General features: G+C 33.8%; 1 protein-coding gene across 2 annotated transcripts in view; it reads left to right on the forward strand.

The window, feature by feature from the left end:
• Positions 1-27,980, forward strand: part of KLHL1 (kelch like family member 1) — a 364,563-nt gene that overhangs the window by 315,125 nt on the left and 21,458 nt on the right. For both annotated transcript variants that reach the window (XM_024748105.1, XM_024748114.1), the window contains one exon: positions 15,251-15,413. In XM_024748105.1, the coding sequence (XP_024603873.1) occupies positions 15,251-15,413 (163 nt within the window). The remainder of the gene's footprint in view (positions 1-15,250; positions 15,414-27,980) is intronic.

Genomic DNA, 27,980 nt, shown 5'->3' on the forward strand with positions numbered 1-27,980 from the left:
TTAAATATCTCTTAATTAGACATTTTGATACATCTTGCAACCATATATATCTAAAAGTTTTATATATTTTTACCAAAAAATAGTACATTATGATTAATTCTTTTTTTTTTTTTTTAAACGTCTTTATTGGGGTATAATTGCTTATTTCTGTTTTTGTGCCAGTACCATACATTATGATTAATTCTTATCCTTAGCCTGAAGGGTCCTAATTATTAGGACTCCAAGTATCTAAAAAGAATAATGCTGCATTGTTACTATTCTTTTGAGTGCTCAACAAGCTTTTCCTTTATTTGATAGAGACTCCTTTATGAAAGTTAACATTTTTATTATTTTTGCAATAGAAATATTTGCCTCACTTGTACTTTTGGAAAACCATTAGCTATTAATATTGAGTCTATTACATCATTTACAGATAAATTAAGTTCAATTTGATGTTTTATTATATTAGATGTAAACTTTCAGACTAAATTTTATTCATTCAACAAATGTACTCCCAAAGACTTTCTTGAGTGCCAGAGAGAAAATTGTGAAGAAACACTATCCTGCTTTCGTATTGCTTTGGGTTTAGCAAGGTAACAGAAAACCATTTATCTAGTAGTTGTTGACCTTTGATTCTAGGACAATTTCTCTTTGAGTTTGCTTAAATAAGGGAAATACTATATTTATAAATAAAATGTGTGCATTATTATTATAGGTACACCACACTATTGAGGTTTTTAAAACTTTTCTATAAAAAATATACTTATTTTTATGCTATCGAATTTAAAAAGAAGTAACAAATTTACTATAAAAACCGTGTCACATAATATGTATGTTTGCCCATAGCACAAAATGATGTCTGTCTCTAGGGGAATACAAATTAATTTATATATAAATGGTTTCTATAAGTATCCTAACTTTAGAATATAAATATTGGAGTTTCTTTAGTAGCTTTCTGTAGGCTTCAGTAATTGTAGGTAGCTGTAGAATGTAATTTTTGTCACCACAGACTTTCTGTGTCAATAGAAAAACAACGTGTTAAATCAAATTCTTACAAATCTGGCAGAAACAAACAAACACACACCACTTAACAAAAACACACCACTTAATTTATAAGCTAAGCAAAGTACAGCTCTTTGTAGTGGAATACAGCTAAAACTGGTTTAAACTAAACGATCAAATCCCCATATTTGGCTATACTTGAAAAAGCCTTTGACCTTGAACAGGCTACTGAACAATATATTATAATTACAATTTATAACCTTCTATAATCATATAACATGTTGACATGAGGGCGGAAGTATTTGAAAGTATTTCTTCTTAGTCCACATATCTTAAAGGCCACTCATTTTACTAAGTGACAGAAAATTTCTATTATCAATTATGTGAAAAAATAGTATAAGATTAAAATAAATGATGTGCTTATAATAGTCCACACCTGAATCTGAACTTCTGATCAGAGTTGTTTAAATGCTAACTAATCACTCTTCTTTGCCGCCCCTTCTCCAACCCTTATTTTAGATAAGAATAATTCAAATATTAACTAGTGGGTCTCAATAAAGATTGAAGCAAAACCATATGAAAAATACATTTATTCAATATGTTGACATATTCTACAATAGGGACAATATAATTAGAACTTTTATATTTTTATGAATAAAACTTTACATTGTTGCTAATACATTATCTCATGTTAAATGTATAGATTCTCTCACTGTCAATAAAAAGACAAATGCTTTGATCTATAACTTTGGTTTTATTCTTCAAGGTTTTTATCTTTATTTAAACAATAGTAGCCATTATTTTTTCCCTAAAATACAGCCTTTTTGTTTTATCTATATGATAAAATTTTTATGTTTCATTAAGACTGTTAATTATATACAGTACAATCAAAATAAATATTGAGATCAATTTTCCTATTTTGTTTGTGACAAATATAAATAGTTGCATATTCCATAAATCAGTATGAATAAAAACATAGTGACTATTCAACATCTTAAAGCACTAACTTGATGTTGAATCGAAATAATTGCTAAACATTAGAAATAAGTGTAAAATATCAATATTTTAGGCAGAATTTATAACTAAGAATAATAAAGGGAGAACTATCAGAAAAATGGTGTAAAAAGCGATTGGACTGATACGAATCCAGACCATGTCTATGTTTGTTCTTAGACAAAGTTTTGACCTTGATCCTGTTTTTTGATCCTCGGTACATGAAATCACATTAAACTAAAAGTTACTTTTTATTTTTAAAAAAAGTGCTAATAACTCTCCCAAGAATTTTAAGTACATTTTCTCGTTTAACTCCCACAACAGCTCCTTGAGATGAGTAGTATTATTACCACTATTTTTACAGATTAGAAAACAAGAGCTCAAAGAGATGAAGCAATTGACTTACTCTTACAAAGATACTCAAAACTTTTTGCATCTAATTCCATGCCCTAACAGTGACTTTTTATTAATATTGTGCTCAGGTTATGGCTTGGAAATCACCTTCGTGTCAGTCACCTACAGTGGACCCTCCATATCCACAGGTTCTGCATCAGCAGATTCAACCAACCAAGGATTGAAAAATATGTGAAAAAAATTCTAGAAAGTTCCAAAAAGCAAAACTTGAATTTGTGTGAACAGGCAACTATTTACACAGCATTTACATCGTATTTACAGCTATTTACATAGTATTTACATTGTATTAGGTATTAGAAGCAATCTAGAGATGGTTTAAAGTATATGGGATGATGTACATAGGTTATTGCAAATACTATGCCATTTTATATAAGGAACTTGAGCATCCTCTGATTTTGGTATGAGAAGGGGCAGTCCTGGAACCAATCCCTTGCAAATACGCAGGAGAACTGTTTTCCCAGGCAATGGGTAAATTCCTAAGACTTTTTTTTTTTTTTTTTGCGGTACGCAGGCCTCTCACTGTTGTGGCCTCTCCCATTGCGGAGCACAGGCTCCAGACGCGCAGGCTCAGCGTCCACGGCTCACGGGCCCAGCAAGTCTGCGGCATGTGGGATCTTCCCGGACTGGGGCACAAACCCGTGTCCCCTACGTCGGCAGGCAGACTCTCAACCACTGAGCCACCAGGGAAGCCCCAAGAAATAATATATATTTTAAGCTTAAGTGATTTTGTAGGATTGCATGAAAAATATTCCTAGTAACTTATTCCATTTTGTTCTACCTGTGGTCAACATTTTAAAAACATATTTGTATTAATCCATTTATATTTTACATCATAATTATATATATAGATTCATATAGAAGGTATTGTATATATTGTATACTATATACATTTATAATATTGGGGAAATTTCCACAAGGTCTTTCTCCTCTTTCTCTCTCTCTATATATATAGAAAGAGAGAGTGAAAGAGAGAGAGAGAGAGAGAGAGAGAGAGAGAGAGAGAGAGAGAGAAAGATGTATTTAATATACATCTCTCTCTATATATATGTGATTTTGTAGGATTGCAAAAATCTACATATATATGTGTATATATATAGAGAGAGAGAGAGAAGGAAAGAGAGAGAGATGTATTTAATATCTTTGGGAAAATTTTATGGAGTAATGTGTATAAAACATATATAATTTTACTTATCTATTTCCCCATTCCCATTATGAAAGTTATTTTTGCTTACTTCTTTGCACAGAACAACTGTAAAATATTCATTTTTATGAACTATTACTTGGTGATTCATTGCTTCTGAAGTAAAACTATTTGATGGCAGTGGAAATGTCATCCTAATAATTAGTTATAAATATTTACTAGGTGCTACTATTTCCTTGATGATGACTTTAATAAATGATTTAAGAAAGAAAATAAAAAATAAGTTATGTCCAGAAGGTCATATGCATATTGTGAAGCCATTGATGATTTAGATATATTTTGTGACTTCCATAACATAATAATTAACAATATTATAGTAATTTATTCAACATAATGATTAAGTCAAAAGAAATTTAAATGCATTACTATTCATTTAAAACTAAATATTCTCCACCTAGGCAAAAGGAAATCTGATATTTCACAGGCTTGTGCTTCTTAAATTATGTAATTAATGGTAAATATGTAAACAGTAAAGCAATACTAAAAATTAGTTCCATGATTTCATTATTTTGCATAATTACAACATGTATTCTCTATAAATAGGAAGGACTGAGAGTTTAGAATAAATTTAGCAATATTTTGAATGGATAATATTAATGAGGATAGAGAAAAAGGATAATTTCTTTCTCAGGAGAACAAATTAAGATTCTGATTATATTAATACAGAAATAATAAAACAAATATTTTGGGGTAAATTATGTAAGCAATAAGTTTTTCTTTTAAGTAAAAATATTTGGGGGAATGAGCTGTACAAATGACCATTCCCAAGATTACTCTCTATATTCAAAGGTCTTAATGTCCATCGTATTTATTTGTGCTCTAAAACCCACATGGATAATGTTCAGCTTTAACTGTGCTATCTTACTTGAAAATTAAGAATGGTTTTCTACTTTCATTGAACTATCTTAAAGAAAAATTACATAAAAATTCTAGTATTTTACTGCAGAATTTTCAAAAGGAATAAATGTGCAAGAGCTAGATTTTAACATATATAAATTATTATATGTATGGAAAAGAACATTTTGGTAACAGTAAACATCAAAAAGATATTTAAAATTTTTTATTAGAAGTAATCATGCAATTATTTGGCTTGAGACACAAAAAATAACATTAAATATTTCCATTGCTTCTATTAGATTATTATTTTCTTAATGCAGGTTTAATATTGTTACTGAAAAATATTTTTGCATTGTTAATCTTGTTTTACTGTATTTGCAAAGATATTTTTAGAAAGCATGAAGAAATTGAAAGTATCATTTTGAAATTATTCTGGCCTAATTATTCACTCTGTTTAATAGGATCCTTCTGCAAGGGAAAAATCACACAATCCTGGGTATACAGTACTTGCTCAACTGTTAAGTTATAAGTAGAGATGTTTGGGATATGAATTTAAGTTTTGAGGCTGATGATACACCTTACAACTACTCCGTCATCCCGCTTGCAGTTCTTAATGTCTCAGCTTTAATGACTTATACTAAGGGAGACCATAGTGTCCATTCTATTTATATAACAACTAAAATTATTAAGAGCTTGTTATTTGCTGAGCACCGCAAATAGTTGAGGTATGTACTCCTGGGGAATGAGGGTACTGAGATACAAGAAATTTAAGGTATTTTTTTCCCAGTATCACATAGCTGGTAGAAATAGACTGAGATTTGAGCCCAGGCAATTACACTCCAATGGCAGAGCTGCCAACACTCTTCTGCCTTTTTTACTGCCCCTGGCCCTGATATTCTCATCCAAAATACCTTGATTACTTAAAGAATATTAATATATAAAATCGTTCAATTATGTCTGTGTTCCTATTTTCTATATTCCATATTAGAATGTAAGTTCTATTTTATCTCCAGCAACAGATATGGATACATTCTAATATTTTTTTATAGAAAGTTAATAGATTAATTGCTTATCTAAATCTTTCTTTACTTATTGTAAGAAATATTTACTAGTTCTTATACCTCAATGACTATATTTTGTTTTCTCTCATAATCACAATTTTTAATTATAAAATATTTCAAATTTTTGTAAAGGATAGATCATAATACTTTCACTAAGTATTGTTAAATTTCCCTCCAAAGTGGTATTCCTAAATGACAATTTCATGATAAAAATATAAGTTCCCAATATTCTTAACAGTGTTTGATATTGAAACACTTTTAAATTAAAAAATAATTAAAGTATGGTTGTCAAAAACTTTCTCTCAAACATGTTTTATTTTTATATCCTGATTATTCTGATTACCACTTATATCAAACATATATGCTTACAGGACTTTTATATATCCTTTTCTATAAGTTTCCTTTTATATCTCCTAAGACTTGAATATGAGGGTAATAATAGCAATTACAATAGCTTACAAAAGTTGAATGGCAATAATGTATCAGATTCTGTTCTAAGTGCTTTATATACATTAATGCATATAATCCTTACCACAACACAATAAAATCATTATTATAACTATTCTCACTTTAGAGATGAGAAAATTGCAATATAGAGAGATTAAGAAATTTACCTATGTAAGTGGGAGAGCTTGAAGAAAATCTTAAAAACACATGTATAAACCAAGGCCAAAATATTAATGACAGATTAATATATTTGATTATATTATTTTATTAAATTTGTGCACTAAAAATAAAGTTAGACGTCTTAAACATACACATTGAATTTCTGGCCTTGAAAGAGTATCTAGTGTCTGTGTAAGCTTTCTAGCCATGTACAACTGTGAATGAAGAATTAAATACATTTATCAAATTCTTGAAGACATCAGAGATAAACCAAGGCAGCCAGGACTTGAGAAGCAGATATCAAAACTAGAGACAATACTAATTTCTATCAGAAATGAAATGGACCTATAAAAGTTGCTTATTCATACAATGTAATGGTATATGCAACGGAAAATAATAAATGATTGCCTCACCTAACAACCTGAATCAATGTCATAGACATAACTTGAAAGGAGGAAGACACAATGTCTAAGTTTGAGCTGCTATAACAGAATGCCATAGACTGAGCATAAACAACAGAAATTTATTTCTCACAGTCTGGAGGTTGGGAAATCCAAGATCAAGGTGCTGGCAGATTCTGTGTTTGGTGAGAGCCTGCTCTTGGTTCACAGACAGCCATCTCACATGGCAAAAGGAGTGAGGGAGCTCTCGGGGGTCTCTTTCAGAAGGGTACTAATTCCATTCATGAGGGCCTCTCCCTCATGATCTCATCACCCTTACCAAAGGGCCCACCTCTTAATACATCACATTAGAGGTTAGGATTTCAGCATGTGAATTTTGAGGGGACATGAACTTTCAGTCTTTGACACACAAAAAAGAATATATTAAATGTGTTAATTTGTAAATTTAAAATAAGGGGAAAAAACTTACTATAGGTGGAAAGAAATCAGAAAAATTATTACCTTTTAATGGAGGTTAGTGACTGGAAGTTGGTATTCTGGTATGGAAACAATGTAGATGATGAGTGTGTGTTGTTGTTCGTGTGAAAAAATATCTTATAAATTTTGTATTTTGTATATGTTATACTTTATGAGTAAATGATTTTTATGAAATCAAATAACCTCAAAAAAATTTTAAAATAAGTCACAAATCAAATATATTTTAGAGTTATGACTGAATAAGTAGTTACCAGAATGGATTAAAACTTGTACAGTACTGGTCCAGAACCTACTTTCAAAGTCAGCAGTAACTTTTGTCTCTCCAGATCCAATAGAAATTTGTAGTTGGCCAGAAATATGCAGGTAAATAATTGACCCATCCTCCTGGATTAACTCTTCTTGCTTAGTTTCCAGATACCAAAAGTTTCTGGAAAACCCTCCAACCTATCTGACCATTTCCTTTCTGTCTCCTTTGTTCTTTCTTCTTGTATTGATTTGGAATTGATATTGGAAACACTCTAAGTAAGGTCTTTTGTGAGTAATGTACTTAATCCATTTTAGCTAAATATTCATTGACGAATATATATAAGCTCAGTGAGGGTAAGGACTTTGTCTTGTTCACCTATGTGTTCTTGGCATTGTGTCTTTGGTGGTAAGAAAAATTCCTGACACATAATAGACATTCAATAAATAGCAGTTAAATGAATGAATGAATTAATTAAAAAGCATCATTTTACTTTCACATCAGTGTTGAGACATAATTCTCCATGGATCTTTCATATTTCTGCACAGCTTTTGAACAAAGCAGTGACCACCTCTCCCCCAAATTATTAACAGAAATACTAGGAAGATAAAGATAGTTCCTATCTCCAGAGAAAGTCAGGCATACTTAAAAGCATGAAGATAATGTCTCCTTCCGGAGTAATGGGCATGTAAGTTTATTGCCCATTATAAATTAACTTACTTTCAACTTACAACTTTCAACTTTACTTACAACCCATTGCATGTACAGGTTTCACCTGATGCTTTTCAAAGCAAAAATTTTATTAGACAAACTTAAACAGACAAGAAAGACTTTATTCAAGGTTATTGCAAGAAGGAAGAAAGGTCAGAATTGAGGCTAAATTCACCTCTAGTAAAACAAAGGTGGGAGAGCTTTTGAGACCTGGAGTGAGTGGGGGAATCATAGGCAATCTATGTTTGCTAATTGACCTTACCTGAAGGTAAAGTAAACTTTCTACATTCCAGACAAGAGGTAGACTTACAACTTGAAGGAAGGTGACAGATGAAGTTAAGCCCTTACTCTCCCACAGAAACTGGGAGATAAGGATGCTATCTTTCTTGAAGATTATATTCCCAGGTCCTTGAGAAAAAGCATCTGTGGCTGTAACACTGGCAAGAGGTTTTTTAAAAAGATTTACATCTCAAAGGGACAGAGAACTTATAATTTTCAATTACAAGTTGTTCAAAGTAAATTCTCTAAGGAAAGTGAGGTCAGGACTCTAGAGGCAGGAGAATCCTGTCTAAAGTTTGGTCAAGCTGAAGGAAATGTTAAAGCCCTCTTGGCATCACCCTGTGGGAATTGGGGCTTGAAGAACCAGTCAAAAAAATTGGTGATTCTCTGACTATTGCTGTTGCTATGAGTAATAACTACCTTTTCTCTTTGACTCAGGAGTCATGTGTCTTCTCTCAATATACATACATTTGTGGCAGTTTACCTTGTCAGCTAGCAAATAGGATAAGATCACAGATGCTTCAGAGTTCTTAACAATCTGACATTAGATTTTGAACTTTGGGGAAAATTCACCAGAATTTCCCTACACTGAATGAGACTGAATGAGATCACTTCAATCAATATTAACATAATATGTAAATACTTAGCAACTGTTTAAGATCTAAGAAAACCCATCTAATGAAGAAGTGAATTGACTGGAAAAACAGTATATAAAAGTTGTATATATTGTACCATTGATGACTCATAATTAATTTAATTGCTAGTTTTTAATGATTTCAGTTTATAAGAGGCATCATATTTTCTAAGCTTTAGATAAGTTTATTATGAAGTGATGGGGAGACAAAACACAGAGAACCCTAACCTCAAATTCAAACTGATAATGTTACATTGCTTAATGCAGCATTGCTTAAAGCAATAAAGTACTTTAAACAACAGTGTAGAAATAATCTTCAAAATGTGAGGCACAAGATGCATCACCTCTGATTTTTAGATTTTGCTACTTCACATGGTCATAAATAAGGAAATGTATTATCTTTCATAAAGCATTTAGGTCATAATATTTAGTTGGATTCCATTTTTTTCACTTGAATGAAAAAATTCAATTAATAGTGAAGAGTTTCTACCTCATTGCAATTGGTTTTTTTTTTAAATTTTATTTTATTTATTCTTTTTATACAGCAGGTTCTTATTAGTTATCTATTTTATACATATTAGTATATATGTGTCAATTCCAATCTCCTAGTTCATCCCAACACCAACACCAATTCCCCCTTCCCCCCTTGGTATCCATACATTTGTTCTCTACAACTGCATTTCTATTTCTGCCTTGCAAACCAGTTCATCTGTACCATTTTTCTAGATTTCACATATATGCTTTAATATACAATATTTATTTTCCTCTTTCTGACTTACTTAACTCTGTATGACAGTCTCTAGGGCCAACCACATCTCTGCAAATGACCCAATTTCATTTCTTTTTATGGCTGAGTAATATCCTATTCTATATATGTACCTCATCTTCTTTACCCATTTGTATGTCGATGGGCATTTAGGGTGTTTCATGGCTTGGCTATTGTAAATAGTGTTGAAATGAACATTGGGGTGCATGTGTCTCTTTGAATTATGGCTTTCTCTGGATATATGTCCAGTAGTGGGATTGCTGGGTCATATGATAATTCTATTTTTAGTATTTTAAGGAACGTGCACACTATTCTCCACAGTGGCTGTATCAATACACATTCCCACCAACAGTGCAAGAGGGTTCCCTTTTCTCCACACCCTCTCCAACATTTGTTGTTTATAGATTTTCTGATGATGCCCATTCTGAACGGTGTGATATAATACCTCATTGTACTTTTGATTTGCATTTCTCTATAATTAGTGATGTTGAGCAGATTTTCATGTTCCTCTTGGCCATCTGTATGTCTTCCTTGGAGCAATGTCTATTTAGTTCTGCCCATTTTTTGATTGGGTTGTTTATTTTTTTAATATTGAGCTGCATGAGCTGTTTATATATTTTGGAGATTAACCCTTTGTCCATTGATTTGTTTGCAAATATTTTCTCCCATTCTGAGGGTTGTCATTTTGTTTTGTTTATATTTTCCTTTGCTGTGCAAAAGCTTTTAAATTTTATTTCCATTACTCTAGGAGGTGGGTCAAAAAAGATCTTGCTGTGATTTTTGTCAAAGAGTGTTCTTCCTGTGTTTTCCTCTAAGAGTTTTATAGTGTCCACTCTTACATTTAGGTTGTTAATCCATTTTGAGTTTATTTTTGTGTATGGTGTTAGGGAGTGTTCTAATTTCTTTCTTTTACATGTAGCTGTCCAGTTTTCCCAGCAACACTTATTGAAGGGACTGTCTTTTCTCCATTGGATATCCTTGCCTCCTTTGTCATAGATTAGTTAACCAGAAGTGCATGGGTTTATCTCTGGGATTTCTATCATTTTCCATTGATCTATATTTCTCTTTTTGGGCCAGTACCATATTGTCTTGATTACTGTAGCTTTGTAGTGTAGTCTGAAGTTAGGGAGTGTGATTCCTCCAGCTCCTAATTTTTTCCCTCAAGATTGCCTTGGCTATTTGGGGTCTTTTGTGCCTCCATACAAATTTTAAGATATTTTGCACTTGTTCTGTAAAAAATGCCATTGGTAATTTGATAGGAATTGCATTGAATCTGTAGATTGCTTTGGATAGTATAGTCATTTTCACAAAATTGATTCTTCCAATCCAAGAACATGGTATATCTCTCCAACCGTTTGTGTCATCTTTGATTTCTTTCATCAGTGTCTTATGGATTTCTGAGTACAGGTCTTTTACCTCCTTAGGTAGGTTTATTCCTAGGTATTTTATTCTTTGTGTTGCAAGGGTGAATGGGATTGTTTCCTTAATTTCTTTTTGATCTTTAGCTGTTAGTGTATAGGAATGCGAAAGATTTCTGTGCATTAATTTTGTATCCTGCTACTTTACCAAATTCATTGATTAGCTCTAGTAGCTTTCTGGTGGCATCTTTAGGATTATCTATGTATAGTATCATGTCATCTGCAAACAGTGAGAGTTTTACTTCCTTTCCAATTTGTATTCCTTTAATTTTTTTGTCTTCTCTAATTGCCGTGACTAGAACTTTCAAAACTATGTTGAATAAGAGTGGCGAGAGCGGATATCCTTGTCTTCTTCCTCATCTTTGAGGAAATGTTTTTGGTTTTTCACCATTGAGAATGATGTTTGCTGTGGGTTTGTTTTATATGACTTTTATTCTGTTGAAGTATTTTCTTTCTTTGCCCATTTCTGGGGAGTTTTTATCATAAGTGGTGTTCAATTTTGTCAAAAGCTTTTTCTGCATCTATTGAGGTGATCATATGGATTTTATTCTTTAATTTGTTAACATAGTGTATCACATTGATTGATTTGTGTATATTGAAGAATCCTTGCATCCCTGTGATAAATCCCACTTGATTATGGTGTATGATCCTTTTAATGTGCTGTTGGATTCTGTCTGCTATTATTTTGTTGAGGATTTTTGCAGCTATATTCATCAGAGATATTGGTCTGTAATTTTCTTTTTGTAGTATCTTTGTCTGATGTTGGTATCAGTGTGATGGTGGCTTTGTAGAATGAGCTTGGGAGTGTTCTTTCCTCTGCAATATTTTGGAAGAGTTTGAGAAGCATGGGTGTTAGCTCTCCTCTAAATATTTTATAGAATTCACTTGTGAAGCCATCTGGTCCTGAATTTTTTTTGTTGGAAGATTTTTAATCGCAGTTTCAATTTCATTACTTGTGATTGGTATGCTCATATTTTCTACTTCTTCCTGGTCCAGTCTTGGAAAGTTATACCTTTCTAAGAATTTGTCCATTTCTTCCAGGTTGTCCATTTTATTGGCATAGAGTTGCTTTTAGTAGTCTCTTAGGATGCTTTGTATTTCTGCAGTGTCCATTGTAACTTCTCCTTTTTCATTTCTAATTTTATTGATTTGAGTCCTCTCCCTCTTTTTCTTGATGAGTTTGGCTAAAAGTTTATCAATTTTGTTTATCTTCTCAAAGAACCAGGTTTTAGTTTTATTGATATTTGCTATTGTTTTTTAAATTTCTATTTCATTTATTTATGCTCCAATCTTTATGATTTCTTTCCTTGTACTAACTTTGGGTTTTGCTTGTTCTTTCTCTAGTTCCTTTAGATGTAATGTTAGATTGTTAAGTTGAGATTATTCTTGTTTCTTGAGGTAGGATTATATTGTTGTAAACATCCCTCTTAAACTGCCTTTGCTGCATCCCATAGGTTTTGGGTAGTCATATTCTCATTGTCATTTGTTTCTAGGTATTTTTTTTTATTTTATTTTTGATTTCTACAGTGATTTCTTGGTTATTTAGTAACATATTGTTTAGCCTCCATGTATTTGTGTTTTTTCCTTTTTTTCCCCTGTAATTTATTTCTAATCTCATAACATTGTGGTTGCAAATGATGCTTGATATGATTTCAATTTTCTTAAATTTACTGAGGCTTGATTTATGACCCAAGATGTCATTGTTCCATGTGCACTTGAGAAGAAAGTGTAATCTGCTGTTTTCAAATGGAATGTCCTATAAATATCAATTAAATCTATTTGGTCTATTGTGTCATTTAAAGCTTGTGTTTCCTTGTTAATTTTCTGACTGGTTGATCTGTCCATTGGTGAAAGGAAGGTTTTAAAGTCCCACACGATTACTGTGTTACTGTCAATTTCCTCTTTTATAGCTGTTAGCATTTGCCTTATACATTGACGTTCTCCTATGTTGGGTGCATACATATTTATAGTTATTATATCTTCTTCAGTTGATCCCTGGATCATTATGTAGTGTCCTTCCTTGTCTTTGGTAACATTCTTTATTTTAAAGTCAATTTTATCTGATATGTGTAGTGCTATTCAAGCTTTCTTTTGATTTCCATTTGCATAGAATATCTTTTTTCATCCCCTCACTTTCAGTCTGTATGTGTCCCTAAGTCTGAAGTGGGTCTCTTGTAGACAGCATATATATGGGTTTTGTTTTTGTATCCATTCAACAAGCCTGTTTCTTTTGGTTGGAGCATTTAATTCATTCACGTCATTCACATTTGAGGTAATTATTGATATATATGTTCCCATTACCATTTTCTTAATTGTTTTGTGTTTGTTTTTGTAGGTCCTTTTCTTCCCTTGTGTTTCCCACTTGGAAAAATTCCTTCATCATTTGTTGTAGAGCTGGTCTGGTGGTGCTGAATTCTCTTAGTTTTTCCTTGTCTTAAAGCTTTTGATTTCTCCGTCGAATCTGAATGAGGTCCTTGCTGGGTAGAGTAATCTTGGTTGTAGGTTCTTCCCTTTCATCACTTTAAATATTTCATGCCACTCCCTTCTGGCTTATAGAGTTTCTTCTGAGAAGTCAGCTGTTATGAGAGTTCCCTTGTATGTTATTTGTCATTTTTCCCTTGTTAGTTTTAATAATTTTTCTTTGTCTTTAATTTTTGTCAATTTGATTACTATGTGTCTTAGCGTGTTTCTCCTTGGGTTTATCCTGCCTGGACTTTTGTGGCTCTTTCCTTCCCTATGTTAGGGAAGTTTTCAACTCTAATCTCTTCAAATACTTCCTTTGACCCTTTCTCTTTCTCTTCTCCTTCTGGGACCCCTATAATGCAAATATTGGTGCATTTAATGTTGTCTCAGAGGTCTCTTAGGCTGTCTTCATTGGTTTTCATTCTTTTTTCTTCATTCTGTTACACAGCAGTGAATTCCACCATTCTGTCTTCCAGATCACTTACCCATTCTTCTGCCTCAGTTATTCTGCTATTGATTCCTTCTAGTGTATTTTTCATTTCAGTTATTGTATTGTTTATCTCTGTTTGTTTGCTCTTTAACTCTTCTAGGTCTTTGTTAAACATTTCTTGCATCTTCTTGATCTTTTCCTCCATTTTTTTTTTCTGGGGTCCTGGATCATCTTCACTATCATTATTCTGAATTCTTTTTCTGAAAGGTTGCCTATCTCCACTTCATTTATTTGTTTTTTGGGGTTTTATCTTGTTGCTTTATCTGGTACCTAGTCCTCTGCCTTTTCATTTTGTCTTTCTGTGAATGTGGTTTTTGTTCCACAGGCTGCAGGTTTGTAGCTCTTCTTGCTTCTGCTGTTTGCCCTCTGGTGGATGAGCTTATCTAAGAGGCTTGTGCAAGCTTCCTGATAGGAGAGACTGGTGGTGGGTAGAGTTGGGTGTTGCTCTGGTGGGCAGAGCTCAGTAAAACTTTAATCCACTTGTCTGCTGATGGGTGGGGCTGAGTTCCCTCCATGTTGTTTTTTTGGCCTGAGGCCACCCAGCACTGGTGCCTACAGGCTTTTTGGCAGGGTTAGTGGTTGACTCCAGTAGAGCTCACACCAAAGAATACTTCCCAGAACTTCTGGTGCCAGTGTCCTAGTCCCCATGGTGAGCCACAGCCACCCCCTGACTCTGCAGGAGACCCTCTAACACTAGGAGGTAGGTCTGTTTCAGTCTCCTATGGGGTCACTGCCCCTTCCTCTTAGGTCCTGGTGTGCACACTACTTTGTGTGTGCCCTCCAAGAGTGGAGTCTCTGTTTCCCCCAGTACTGTTGAAGCCCTGCAGTCAAATCCTGCTAGCTTTCAAAATCTGACTCTCTGTGAATTCCTCCTCCTGTTGCCAGATTCCCAAGTTGGGAAGCCTGACATGTGCCTCAGAACCTTCACTACAGTGTGTGGACTTCTGTGGTATAATTGTTCTCCAGTTTGTGAGTCACCAACCCAGGAATTTTGAGATTTGATTTTATTGCGATTGCAACCCTCCTTCTGTCTCAGTGTGGCTTTTCCTTTGTCTTTGGATGTAGGGTATCTTTTTTGGTGAGTTCCAGTGACTTCCTGTCAATGATTGTTCAGCAGTTAGCTGTGATTCCGGTGCTCTCACAAGAGGGAGTTGCAAATGTTTCTTAACTGCTAGAACCTATTCTGAATGGCATCATAATTTTTACTATTAATTTGATTTTAGAACCTCACTGTGGAATAAATCCATTTGGTTTTCATTTCTCCCATGTTTCAGGTGTGACGGTACTAGAAGGCCCTATCTATGCCGTGGGAGGCCATGATGGCTGGAGCTATCTGAACACAGTGGAGAGGTGGGATCCTCAGAGTCAGCAGTGGACATTTGTAGCTAGTATGTCAATTGCCCGAAGCACAGTTGGTGTGGCAGCATTGAATGGCAAGTGAGTAGACTTTCCTTTTTTATTTGAAAAAGAAACTTTTTGAGTGAATATTGTTTTAAAAATAACATTTAGTAAACTGTTTTGATAAAATATTTAAATCTTTGGATTTTGATTTTTTTTTAAGTTTAGTCTTCATGGATCATTGATAGATCAAGACTGCATATTTTTCTGATTGTCCTTCTTATAAAATAAAAACCAAAACTTCTTTACAATAACTGTTTTTTTTAAGTATCACATATATTTCATGAGAATTATGTGAACTAAAGATCTGCATATTTATATCCTTTCTGGTAAAATAGTCTGATGAGCCTGCAAAAGACTACTAAAAATTTGGTACTTAATATATTTTTTTGCATGATTGTATGTCTCTTCACTTTTCTCCTTTTCCATTCCTATCACCCTAAATGGGGAATTTTCAAACACAATACTGTTGATATTTTGAGTCAGATAAATCTTTGTTTGGTGCAGGGCTCTGTCCTGTGCATTGTACAGTGTTTAGCAGCAGACTGGCTTTTATCTACTAGATACCAACTGCAACACCCTGCCCAAGGTGGTAATCAAAAAAGTCTCCAGACATTGCCTAATATACCCTCTGGGATGGCAAAATACACTCCCTCTCACTGCCATGAGAAACTCTGCCCTAAAAAAGCTAATAACACCCCTGGTTTGAACAACAGCAAAAGCTTCCAATCTGTTTACTTCTCTTTCCCCTAAAGTCCATTTGCTAAAGCTACCATGGCTGCTTAACAAATGCAAGTAATATTTCAGTCCTCTTCAAGAACTTCTCTTTACAATTAGAACACAATGCCTATCTTTACCTAAAGGGACCTACTGGATCTTATTTCTGCCTATTCTACATTTTTTCTCTGTGCGTCAGCCAAATTGCCCTTTTATCTTTGCTTCAAATATAGCAGCTCTAACCAAACTCAGTCCCTTTGAATGTGCTCTTTTCTTTGTCTGAGATGCTGTTCCTACCCACCACCACGTGCTTGGGTTTTTCTCATTTTTCAGATTTCATCTCAAAATTTGTCCACAAAGAAAGTTATTTACTATTAATCCTATTAAATTAAACCACTCTGCACACTATCCCAAACTGCTTACTGTTCTTAAAATTACATACATTACTGTTTTCTCTTTTCACTAGATATACATGTTTAATGAATGTTGGGCTTCAATTTTCATTTAGGTTTATTTGATGCCTAAAATTATATTCTTAGTGTCATGTATACTTCCTGAGAATTCACTTAGGATTTTTCCTGGAAATAAATGTTTACATATTAATTAGGGAAAATGTTAGATCTATACATTTGAAATCTTTTCATCTGAAAATGTGATCTTACTTTTATCTCTTAAAATTAGTCGCTATGTATTTTAATGGTTTTAATTTAGGTATAGGTTTAGTATTTTCTTTCTGAGTTTTATTCACACTTATTTGTATTTTTGAACACTTTAGATATTATATTTTGGTTTATATATTTGTATGTATTAATAATTATGCATTTATAGTACAATGGAGAAGAAAGTTTAAGTATCTATATTTATGATAACCATTTTACTAAATGCATGTATCAGGGTTTTTTTTTTTTTTTTTTTTTTTTTTTGTGGTATGTGGGCCTCTCACTGCTGTGGCCTCTCCCGTTGTGGAGCACAGGCTCTGGACGCACAGGTCTAGCAGCCATGGCTCACCGGCCCAGCCGCTCCGTGGCATGCGAGGTCATCCCGGACCGGGGCACGAACCTGCGTCCCCTGCATCGGCAGGCAGACTCCCAACCACTGCGTCAGCAGGGAAGCCCCATGTATCAGTTTTTTTGATTTATAATAATAGATTTTCTAGGAAGATAAATATGGTAAACTAATAACGAAACTTTGTCTCTTCCTTCTTAATGTTTATGTTTATTTCTTTTTTATTGTATTGCTTTTATTTTTAGAATAGTGACATAAATAGTAGTGATATTGGGTGACCTCGTTTATGTCTTTTAATTGGAAAGACTTTAATGCTTTATAGTCTGTGTGATATTAGTTGTTATTTGAGATACTTATACCATGTGGTGTCAAGGGCAAGACCTTGTCATTACCTGTAGTTTCACTAATGGATATTTTATTTTAAAAAATCAACCTTGGTATAATGTTTTATTAAATTCTTTCTAAAAATGTATAAAATTATATTTTTCTTATTTGATCTATTAATATGGTGATTTACATAAATATTATAATTGTAAATCATTATTGCATACTTAAAATAAAACCAACTTATCCATGTTGCATTATTCATTTAGTAATTTGTTGCATTCTATAGTCTATGATTTTTCATCTATGTTTGATCTACGTATCTTTTGAAAAACATTTCATAATATTTTCCATTATGATATGAAGCTTTTCTTATCATAATAAAATCATAACATGAATTGAGAAGATTTCTACAATTTATCTGCTATAAGTATCTACAAACATGGGAAGTATATATTCTTGAACATGACAAATGATAGAAAAAATTATATGTATATTATCATATATATTCCCTTTAAAAGTTATATTTTGCTGAGATTTTAAAATTTAGCAGAAGACAGTTGTACCTTACTTCTAACCCTATGACTATTAATAATAATCTATCTTGTTATATCTTCTTTTGTACTGTTATTAACCTCCTAATTTGTTATTTTTAGGTGTTAGAGTTATTACTAATTTTGCCTTCTCTTAGGTTTTGTCAGTATCATTGTTTGGTTTTGTTTTTATCTTTAATCAAATGTGTGCATAGAGTGAAGTTATACTTGTTTTCCCTCTTCTTTTCTTATTCATTAATTTATACTTGGCTCAGTTTTATTTAATATGTCTTGAAATTCAGAATTTAACAAAATATAGTATTAATAATTGTCTTTGCAGTTTATTCTTCTTTAATATATCAAAATTATCATTTTAATTGTTTCCATTTCTTGCTTATTAAGAATAGTTTGGCTGTGAACATCCTCACTTATATATGTCCTTTGTGAACATGTGTACAAATTTTAGCTGAGTGTAGACCTGGAACTGCAATTGCTAGGCTGTACGGTATTCTTGTGCTCAGCCTTAAGGGATAATTCCCAGATTTTGAAAGTGTTTTCCTAATTTATGTACATATTCACACTGTACTAGAGTTCTAGATACTATGCATCTACTGATTTGGTAACGCCAGTTTTTATCTTTTATGGTTTTATCTATTCTGGTGGATAATGCTATCACATTCAGTTAATGACTGAGATTGTGCACCTTTTATATACTTATTAACAATTTTATATCTTCTGGCTGAAGTATATATTAAAGTCTTTTTCCTGTTTCCATTTGGGTTTCCGTCTTTTTCATTTTGCCTCGTAGAGTTCTTCTTATGTTCTAGAAATTATTTCTAGGTAAATGTATCTCACTTTATTAGTAGTAGTATATTACTATTACTACTACTATTATTTTCCAAGAAGGATATGTTGATTATATAATTTATGAAACTTTATGTCTAAAAGGAATTTTCCTATGTTTTCACACATTTATTGTAAATTGGCTTGAGTAATTTGTCACAGCCTTGTATCATTATAGTTAAGTAGATATTATACACTTACTTATCTTCTGTCTTTTCTTAGGGAGATGTGTGGTAAGTCCAGTAGTTTTTCATCTTTAATATGTTTTTATATCTCATTCTTATAGATGTTTTGACTATATTTCTATCAGTTAGGGTACAGTCAAGAGACAGAAACCACTCCAGCTATTTATCAGTGATTCTATATAAAGATAATCTAATATAAAGATTTGTTCAGTAGATATAAAAATTAACTAGTTAACCAAAAAGTCAGCAAGAGAACACTATATCATAAATATATCAACTAAAGGAAAGAGCTACCACCCCTAGTGTTGGAAAACAAAAGAAAGGATTGTAGTTATTAAGATTTAGAAAATCAGAGGAGAGCCCCTATGCAGATGAAATCCAGACATTTGTGATTGGACCTCTGCTTAGTCAGAGCTGGCATGTCTGACATGAAAGAAGGGCCCCTTGGCCTGGGACCCGAAGCTCTGAGGAAGTGGTGCCAGTCTGCTAGTGTTGATGGCTCTGAGTGGTCTCAGTAAGGCCAATTTTGCAAGTTCTGTAAAATAGCAATTGGATGCAACTGAATGCAGGAAAAAAAGATGGGGTGACACAGGAACAGGAAATGAGCAGAAAGGAGCAAGACCCTTCCTCCTCTAGTCTTTCAGTCTCCCTCTAGCATCCATTAACATCACGTCCTAAAAGAAAGAACCAGGTGGCAAAGCAGAAACGTGGTTTTCAGAGTTCCAGCCCCCATATCAAAAATCAGAGTACAGGAGAGAGAATGTGGGGCTGCGAGATAAGAGCTTAACTACTGGCATGTTCTTCTCCAATTTCAAAATGTTTACCAGGGTATAACCTGATGGCTGCTTTTCATTCTTTTAACTTATTATTTGGAGATTCATTTGAACAATCTCAATCATGTCTTTATTTTACTAAGGAAAGTTTTTATCTACTGAGGATTGGTTTTTGTTTGATTCCTTTTCCATTATTCTAGTTCTTTGGTTTTGGGATATATATTTTAGTATGTATTTATGTTAATGATTGTGTGTGTCTTTGAGCACTGATTTCTTTCCCATAAACAGTTTTTCTCCTCAGTAATTTTATTTCTTTTCCATTTAACTTGGGAAATTTTTTCTGTATTTTATTGTTAATCATTGCCGTTTTGCTTATGAATTTTACTGTTTCCAGTGAAGACATAATCTTTATTTTAATTTTCCATATATGATATACTTATTTGACAGCTCTCTTTCCTATCTGCCTCATATTCATCTTATTTCAATTGAGGATACTTCCTTATTGTTTTACCTTAAAAATCTCTTGTATCACTAAATGTGTATTTTCTTAAATTGCTTTTGAGAGTACATTTAGTGACTTTTGCCCACCACTTACACTGATGCTAATATATAGATTCATCTCTTATATCCTTTAGGAAATGGGTATCTCATTGACATAGCAAATTTGCTCAACAAAGATGAGAAATATCTTTACCTTTTCCTTATATTATTCATTTGTTACATTATTCTGTAATGAGAAGGCATACATACACACACAACACACACAACACACCCAAGACACACACACTTATTTTAAAGTTTTAATATATTACTTATCTTATTCTAGATTTTTAATAATTACTTTGCATTATATTTTTGTGACCCTTCCCTAATATTTTACTGTGAAATATCTTTATATATATATATATATATACATATACATATATATATATGTGTGTGTGTGTGTGTGTGTGTGTGTGTTTTGTTACAAATCTCCAAACTTAATCAGAAATAAATGGGATAAAAATTTAATAAATATAATATTTAATGGATAGTCTTGTAGCAAATTTTCACATGTTATTATAACTGAATTTTTAAATCCAGTTTCTTCCCTTTTAAATTAGCTTTATATGGAATTCATCATTTGTATCATTTTGTGGTCCTTGTATCTTTTTGGTCAGCTAGGATATTTAATATCCTAAGAAATCGTGTTTTACTCTAACAACATTCTTCATACCAAATGTCAGATTGTGAGAGTATTTAAAGTTTCTGTTCTTAAAATTGTTTACATTTTAATTAAGTACATTTTCCCAAATTTTAACCCCATTTTATGAAAATGTTTGGAATTATTTCATTTTTACTTCAAATAATCTTTCTCATTTAAATCAGAATAGTATAGACCTCATTTGGGTTATTTTTTAATTCCCTTGAGTGTGATTTAATGGCCTCTAAATTCTGTGGTTTAATGACTTTCTCTTAATGTCTGGTTGCTTTTCCTGTTTTACTCAGAGAAAAACATAATCACTAGAAAGTGACCTTTCACTTCAGACCCACATCAGAAAATTGTTTCAACATTCAATAAACAGTTGTTTATTTTTCTCTCACTTGTACTGACATGACTTTATTTACCTCTACTGACATGACTTTTTTTTACCACTTGTTTAATTTTCACATCTCACTAATGTGTCATTCTAACCTGACTGTTGCTTCTCTGAATATTATTTTGAATAATTTTCCCAATTAAGGCTAATAAAAGCCAGTGAACAGCCTTCTTGAGTTTAGATCATTCATGATACCTTTGTTGTGGAAAAACAAGGCATTGGTTCATGGCTTAAAATTAATGAGTGTATTCTGATGTATTCAAGAGCAAAATTATATCAATTTTATGAAACATTTTGGTCAGTCATCCAATGAGACAGATTACCCTAAGTCGTAGATATATCATCTTAGGCCAGCACAGCCACAGACTTACTTGATGCATAAAGGGAATACAACAAAACAGTAAATAGACATTCTGGTGTGGAGAGTGACCATATAAAACCTCAGACTCCCCAAATAATATCTACGCTAGTAACTATTTTTTTTTCTTATTTGCTCTGTGCCTTAGCTTTGTTCTTTCAAGCTTTACTTTGTAACTAAAAGGTCTTTCTGGTTTGTTTCCCTTTATTACCTGAGTAAGCTCAAAAAGCAGATACTCATACCGCCTGAGCACATCCATAAATAGTCCTGAATTTTAATAAATGTATGCTCTGGTCCTTGGAGAATCTGCAAAACAGATTTAAAAAACTGTGTTTGTTTCATGATTCATCATGGCAAAACTGATTTACTCAGTCATTCAAAACCTCATGTTAATAATACACATGAAGAAGCTGCTATTTCTGTGCAGTCTGAAGTTTATACAGTTTGAAATATCATGAGAACAGGCGTCATGTCTGTTGTTTTCTCCAGTACATCCCAATATCTAGCACTGTATCTTATTATGCCTCAAGCTCTGCCACTTACGTGGTGCTCTCTAAGACCATTTCTATTTTTGTATCCAAACTTTGACATTCTTTTTCTTAAAAATGAACCCAAAATTGTAAAAGATTTCCTATGATAAACATGTCACCAAATGCAAGTTCATGTGCCTGATGCAGTGAGGCCAAACAAACCAAAACATCAGAGTTAAGAGCAGAGAAACGTTTATTGCAGGGCTATGCAAGGAGATGGGTAGTTAATGCCCCCCCAAACCCCAAAATCCCTGAAGGATATCAGCAATGCATTTTTAAAGGCAAGGTGAGGAAGGGGCATGGTTGGTTGTTACACACTTCTTGGTAGGGGAATCCTTTGTTCTTGCAGTTTTCCACATAGGTCAGGCCAAGATGTTCCTTTAAACCACCAGCAAGACAAATGTTAATCTCTGTTCTGCAACATTTTATCTCTATATGAATGGAAAAGTGTCATACCCTTAAAGGTCAGAGCTTTGAAAATGGGCCAATTCGTATATTTCAAGCTATAGGCAACATTCTTAACTCAAGAAAAGCAATAGAATACAAAGGTTAAAGTAATAGAAACAGATTTAATATGGAGTCAGATTTGTTCTTCCCTATTACAAGCAGTTTGTATTAAAATTGTATTATTTTAGATTCACACAATTAAAAAAAATCACTTGTTTTCTGAGTCTCACTGAGAGCTGTTAATAGGCTTAGGAGATTTGTGATTTGCCTTCTGGAAGAAATGATTTCTAAGCTGGAACTTGATTGATTTACTAGATTTGCAGAAAGTGAGGAAGAGCTGCAATGAGAAGGAACAAGCTGTGTTCAGTTCCTGAGTGTGAATTGCAAACAAAAGGTGGAAAAGTTGAGTTTAGCTGAAATATAATGAGGAATAGTGGCCCCAATAGATTGGATAGAAAGCCAGCCTCTAGGTCATAGCAACTTGGCTAAGGTAAAAATATTATAAAAGGTTTAAAAAAGGGCAGCAACATGGTTGTATTTCAATTTTGTAAAAATCACTCTGGCTGAAGAATAATTTATAATTGCTCAAGGAAACTAAAAAATTATTAGAATCTCATCACAAATGTAGACTGACTGAGATGCATTCCAGTGGTTCATAGGGATTACTTGATAAATCATGCCTCAGAATTAAAATGTATAGCAACAGAATGTTACTGACCAGGGTTCTTGGCCCCCTCAATCAATAGAAATTGATAAGAGGCCAGGCAAGAAATTCAGGCAAGGCTTTATTGGGGTTCTTGCTGTAGCAGGAGGGAGTGAAAACAAGTAACAATTTTCCTTGCTTTCTCCATGAGGCAGGGCAAGCTGCTTCTTTATATGGGATATGGGTGGGTCAAGGATTGGGCCGGAGAGGTGGCTTGGGTGGTCTTCCCACCCCCATGGTGGTGCTGTGTGCAAGGTGCATATGCAGTACCCTGCTTTTTCTCCCAACACCCTGTTTTTTTTGGTTTTTTGTATCTTCTTCTTCATAATTTGCCCCAACTGTACATGTATGCAGCTATTTTTAGTCCCTTATACTTTCTTTGTATTTTGCTGCTAGAGGAGACATTTGTCCAGGTGCAAGCACTGCAGCAATGGTCTCAAGACCCAGCCTATCTCAAGAAGACAATTCATTTTGGCTCCCTACTTGAGCATAACTACTGCCAAACTCCTTAATTTAGAATTCAGTGGTTTTATGAAACAGACCTCTCTTTCCTTCTCCAGTCTTCTCTCTTAACCACCTGCCTTACAGCCACCCTATATCCCAAACATAAAGAACGGCTTGATGTTCACACTCTTCTGCATTTTTACATACTCATCTCTCTCCCCAGATTTCCCTTCCATTTTTCTCTTAATAACTTGTGACTGTCCACTGTCCATTTAGTTTCTCTCCCCAGATTTTCATCTGGTCTTTGGATACATTTGAAAACTCTCTAGAGTGACAGCCTAACACAACTCTAGATCTCTATGTGTGTTAAATTCCATGTGGCAAGATTGGTACAAACAGAATTCAGTTTATTGTACTTGAGAACAATAGTGTAAAAGAGCATTAAAAATATATTAATATGTGCCTTTAAATAAAACCTAAATGAAATTATTTGTAATATCTCCATCACCCAAAGCCTAGTTTAATCTGTACCTTTTCTATTAACCCTTTTAAAATTCACCAATTTAAAAATAATCGTTCCATCTTTTGCGTTCCCAAGACACAGGATTGATACTTTTCTCTGCAATATGTCAATATCTTATTTCAGCGGAACTTAAACAGGTGCCTTTTCTTTGACAACTTCCATTCATACATCATTCTTTTTCAAGAATTGGATATGAGTGCTTGCTTCATTCATTTTTAAAAAATTTACAAATAGGTACTTGCTATGATGATATATCAGAGAAAATAAATCAAATCTGCCCTCAGAGAGCTTACATTATATTAATAAGGGAAATAAGAAACATCAAAAGAAAGAAATTCAGAATTGTAATAGGTGTAGAGTGGGAGTTGGCAAGGAAACATGGAGGGATTAAAATTGAAGTGACCATTTCTACCAGGTTTTAGGTTAGTAAATCCTACTAAGTTGTGTGGGATACAATTCATTAACCTAAATTAATTTCTGTATTTATAATTGTCAGAGATTTCTTAGGAAATATAGGCACATTCTAATAAATAAAGGTGAGTGGGTTCTGTTAACCATATGCTATAATGACAGCAAGTCTGTTTTGTTTGGGGCAGCAAATTATGCTCAGGGACTGAGATTGTCTTTGCCAGTAGTTTAAACACAGCTTCACTGTAGGAATTTCACAAACCAATAGCATACAGGGTCATGTCTCTTAATAAGCTAATAAAGAAATAACACACCCATGATAGATTAAATACACTATTGTTCCAGGCAAGAGGAGAAGATAGAAATAAAGTCCAAATTTACTTGAATTGTACTCTTTCTATGAGTTTTGGTTTCTGGAAGAGGCGGTTTGGTTTTGCCAACCAAGAGCTGATGTGCAGCTGCCAGTGGAAAATTAAAAGTCCCTCAGTTGCTAGAGCATGTTGCTAGGGAATGATGGCAGTGGTGTTGACAGACAGGCTGATAATCCTGGGGATCACCACTGGCTGATAAAGAAGTCTCCTTTATCATAGCAGAAACTAATACCCGAGATCTTCCGAGAGCTAAATTAGCAAAGGGTAGCTTTGTCCAGACTGAAACTCTGGGATAACCTTCGCGAACTCTCTGTATTTATAGTCTAAATGTTCCCTTTGCCAGAGTTGCTTCTCCACAAGTTTTTATTGAAAAGCCCCCAGCTGGGCCCCTCAGCAGCTGAGCTACTAAGTGCTTATTAATCAAGGGCAGATGAGATGATGACATCCAGACACAAGTTACTTCATTCTTATATCAAAACACCTTTACTTCTAAAAACAACTTCATTTTTTTTGTCATAAATAAGTGAATTTGAAATCATAGCAAACCAATACACAATAACAGAGTCTCAGACTGAGTTTGCTACATGTACCAACATTTCTTAGTAAGTGGGAACAAAAGCAGCCTGATGTGTAAGCTTACTGAAATCCCACTCACTGTACTCTCAGGCACTCAACTAGTACCTCTCATGGAAATTATTCACTGAAAGGTACATGCAGGAGTATTTTGATAGCAGGAATGACAAGCCTTATCATGGGATCAGATGAAAGAGTTCTCCATCAATTAGGAAACAACAGATCAAAGAAAGTTCTGGATCTAGAGATTTGCATCAAAGGTGTTATACAGCACTTTCTATAGCCATTCCTGAAGTTATGTACCAATGATAAGATATGCCACATATTAAATAAATTTCCCTAGTGTACTGATTATAAATAACATTAAATTTCTGGGGAAAAGAAAAAGTGGGATCAAAAAGACTTTCTAGTGGAGACATACCTGAATTGATTAATGAGCGATGAATGAACAGTAACCCACCCTATATAGTAACAAGGTACTTAGGACAGAATGCACAATGGCACACAGGGCTGGAAAAGATCTAGTGCTGTGGCAGAAGGTTATAATTGGCTCTTAATAGTCATTCATTCCATTTTATATGACAGTATGCACAGCACTGTTAGCTAGGCAAGTGGCCACCTAACATAAAGATAACATTTCCCAGCACCTGATCAGTTGGGTATTGTCATGTAACTAAATTCTGGCCAACTGGATGTAAAAAGTGAGTAGTGAAACTTAAAAGATTGATTCTTAAAGGGAGAGGATGCGATCCTTCTTCCACTTTTCCTTCATCCTTCTGTTTGAACTGTGACTGTGATAGCTAGGACTCCACCTTCAGGACCAGAGGGTTTGTAGACAATTCTCCATGGACTTTTAACATTCCTGCACATTTTTCAAGCAAAAATATTGGCAACTTTTTTCACCATCTTTTCAAGGATATTTGTAAATCGAACAGCTTTGGAAGGTAGAGATAGTGTCTTTCTTTTGGGCAGAGAGCAGGTTTGTTCCTTGAGAGAGCAGGAACACAATAATAAAGATAATATCTACCTTCAGAGCAATGATTGGACAGGTTTGCTGGCAGCCCCTTTAAGGATTAGCAGTTCCTAAACTCCAGATGTGAGAAAAGTCCTCTATGTAAATAAGCATTCACATGAATCTCTCTGTATCACCCTGGTGGGATTTGGAGGGACAGGGGAAACCCATGTGAACATAGAGCTCATTCTATCTGTTGTGCATGAGAAACAAAATCATTTCTTTCTGATCCCAGAATCTTGTGTCTTTTACCAGCATCTATGAAACTGTGGTAGGCTAATTGGTTAGCTTTCAGGTCTGGTAAAATTTCACTCTTCACAGTTCTTGATAAAGTGCCTTATCCTACAGATGATAGGTTGAAAGTTGGAAGCAGCCTGGGTCTCAGCTCCTACCTGTAAAGCCACTTTACATACATTTGAACCCATATCTTAACTAATACAGAATTTATTTCTTCCTACTGCCATATTGTACGGACAGGCAACTCCAAAGACATTGAAGGTTTGATTCCAGACCACCACAGTAAAGTATATATTGCAATAAAGGGAGTCACATGGAGTTTTTGGTTTCCCAGTACATATAAAAGTTATGTTTACACCATATCATAGTTTATTGTGTGCAATAGCATTATGTTTTTAAAAACAATCTGCATACCTTAATTTAAAAAATACTTTATTGCCAAAAAGTGCTAACCATCATCTGACAATGCAGAATTACCATAAAACTTCGATTTGTTAAAAAAAGAAAAAGGCAATACCTGCAAAACTCAACAAGGTGAAGCACAATCAAATTCACTAAATGCATACATCATGCATAAATAAAATAAAGTATACTTGTACTAGAATATAAAATACATGGTGCTGAGATGGGCACCTGGCAACTAGATCTCAAAACAGGAAGACCTTGTTGCTAAACTTTATATAAAACTTTTCTGTAGGCTGAATAAACACATAAGTTAATGAAAGGGGTAGGGAAGACTCATTCATTCTCAGCAAAATTCTAGAAGAGTTTACTTAAGTCAGGGGTATTTCTGACCTCCTGCCAATTTTTGGCATGCAAGGAGGGATATACAGGTCAATGTTCACAGCAACCTGACCTATGATAGTGATGTCTCCTAAGAATGTTGTTTTTCTGCCCTTTTCTCTTTGCCTCTGAATGAAATTCCAGCTCCATAGCATGGCATACAATCCCCTTCATTCTCAGTCTAACTTTTTCATCCTACCAGCCATATCTCTTCTTCCCTTCCTTCACTACCACCTGTTCCACCAATATGACATACT

This window comes from Neophocaena asiaeorientalis, unplaced genomic scaffold (genome assembly GCF_003031525.2).
Source record: "Neophocaena asiaeorientalis asiaeorientalis breed wild unplaced genomic scaffold, Neophocaena_asiaeorientalis_V1.1 scaffold81, whole genome shotgun sequence".
Classification (NCBI taxonomy): Eukaryota; Metazoa; Chordata; class Mammalia; order Artiodactyla; family Phocoenidae; genus Neophocaena; species Neophocaena asiaeorientalis.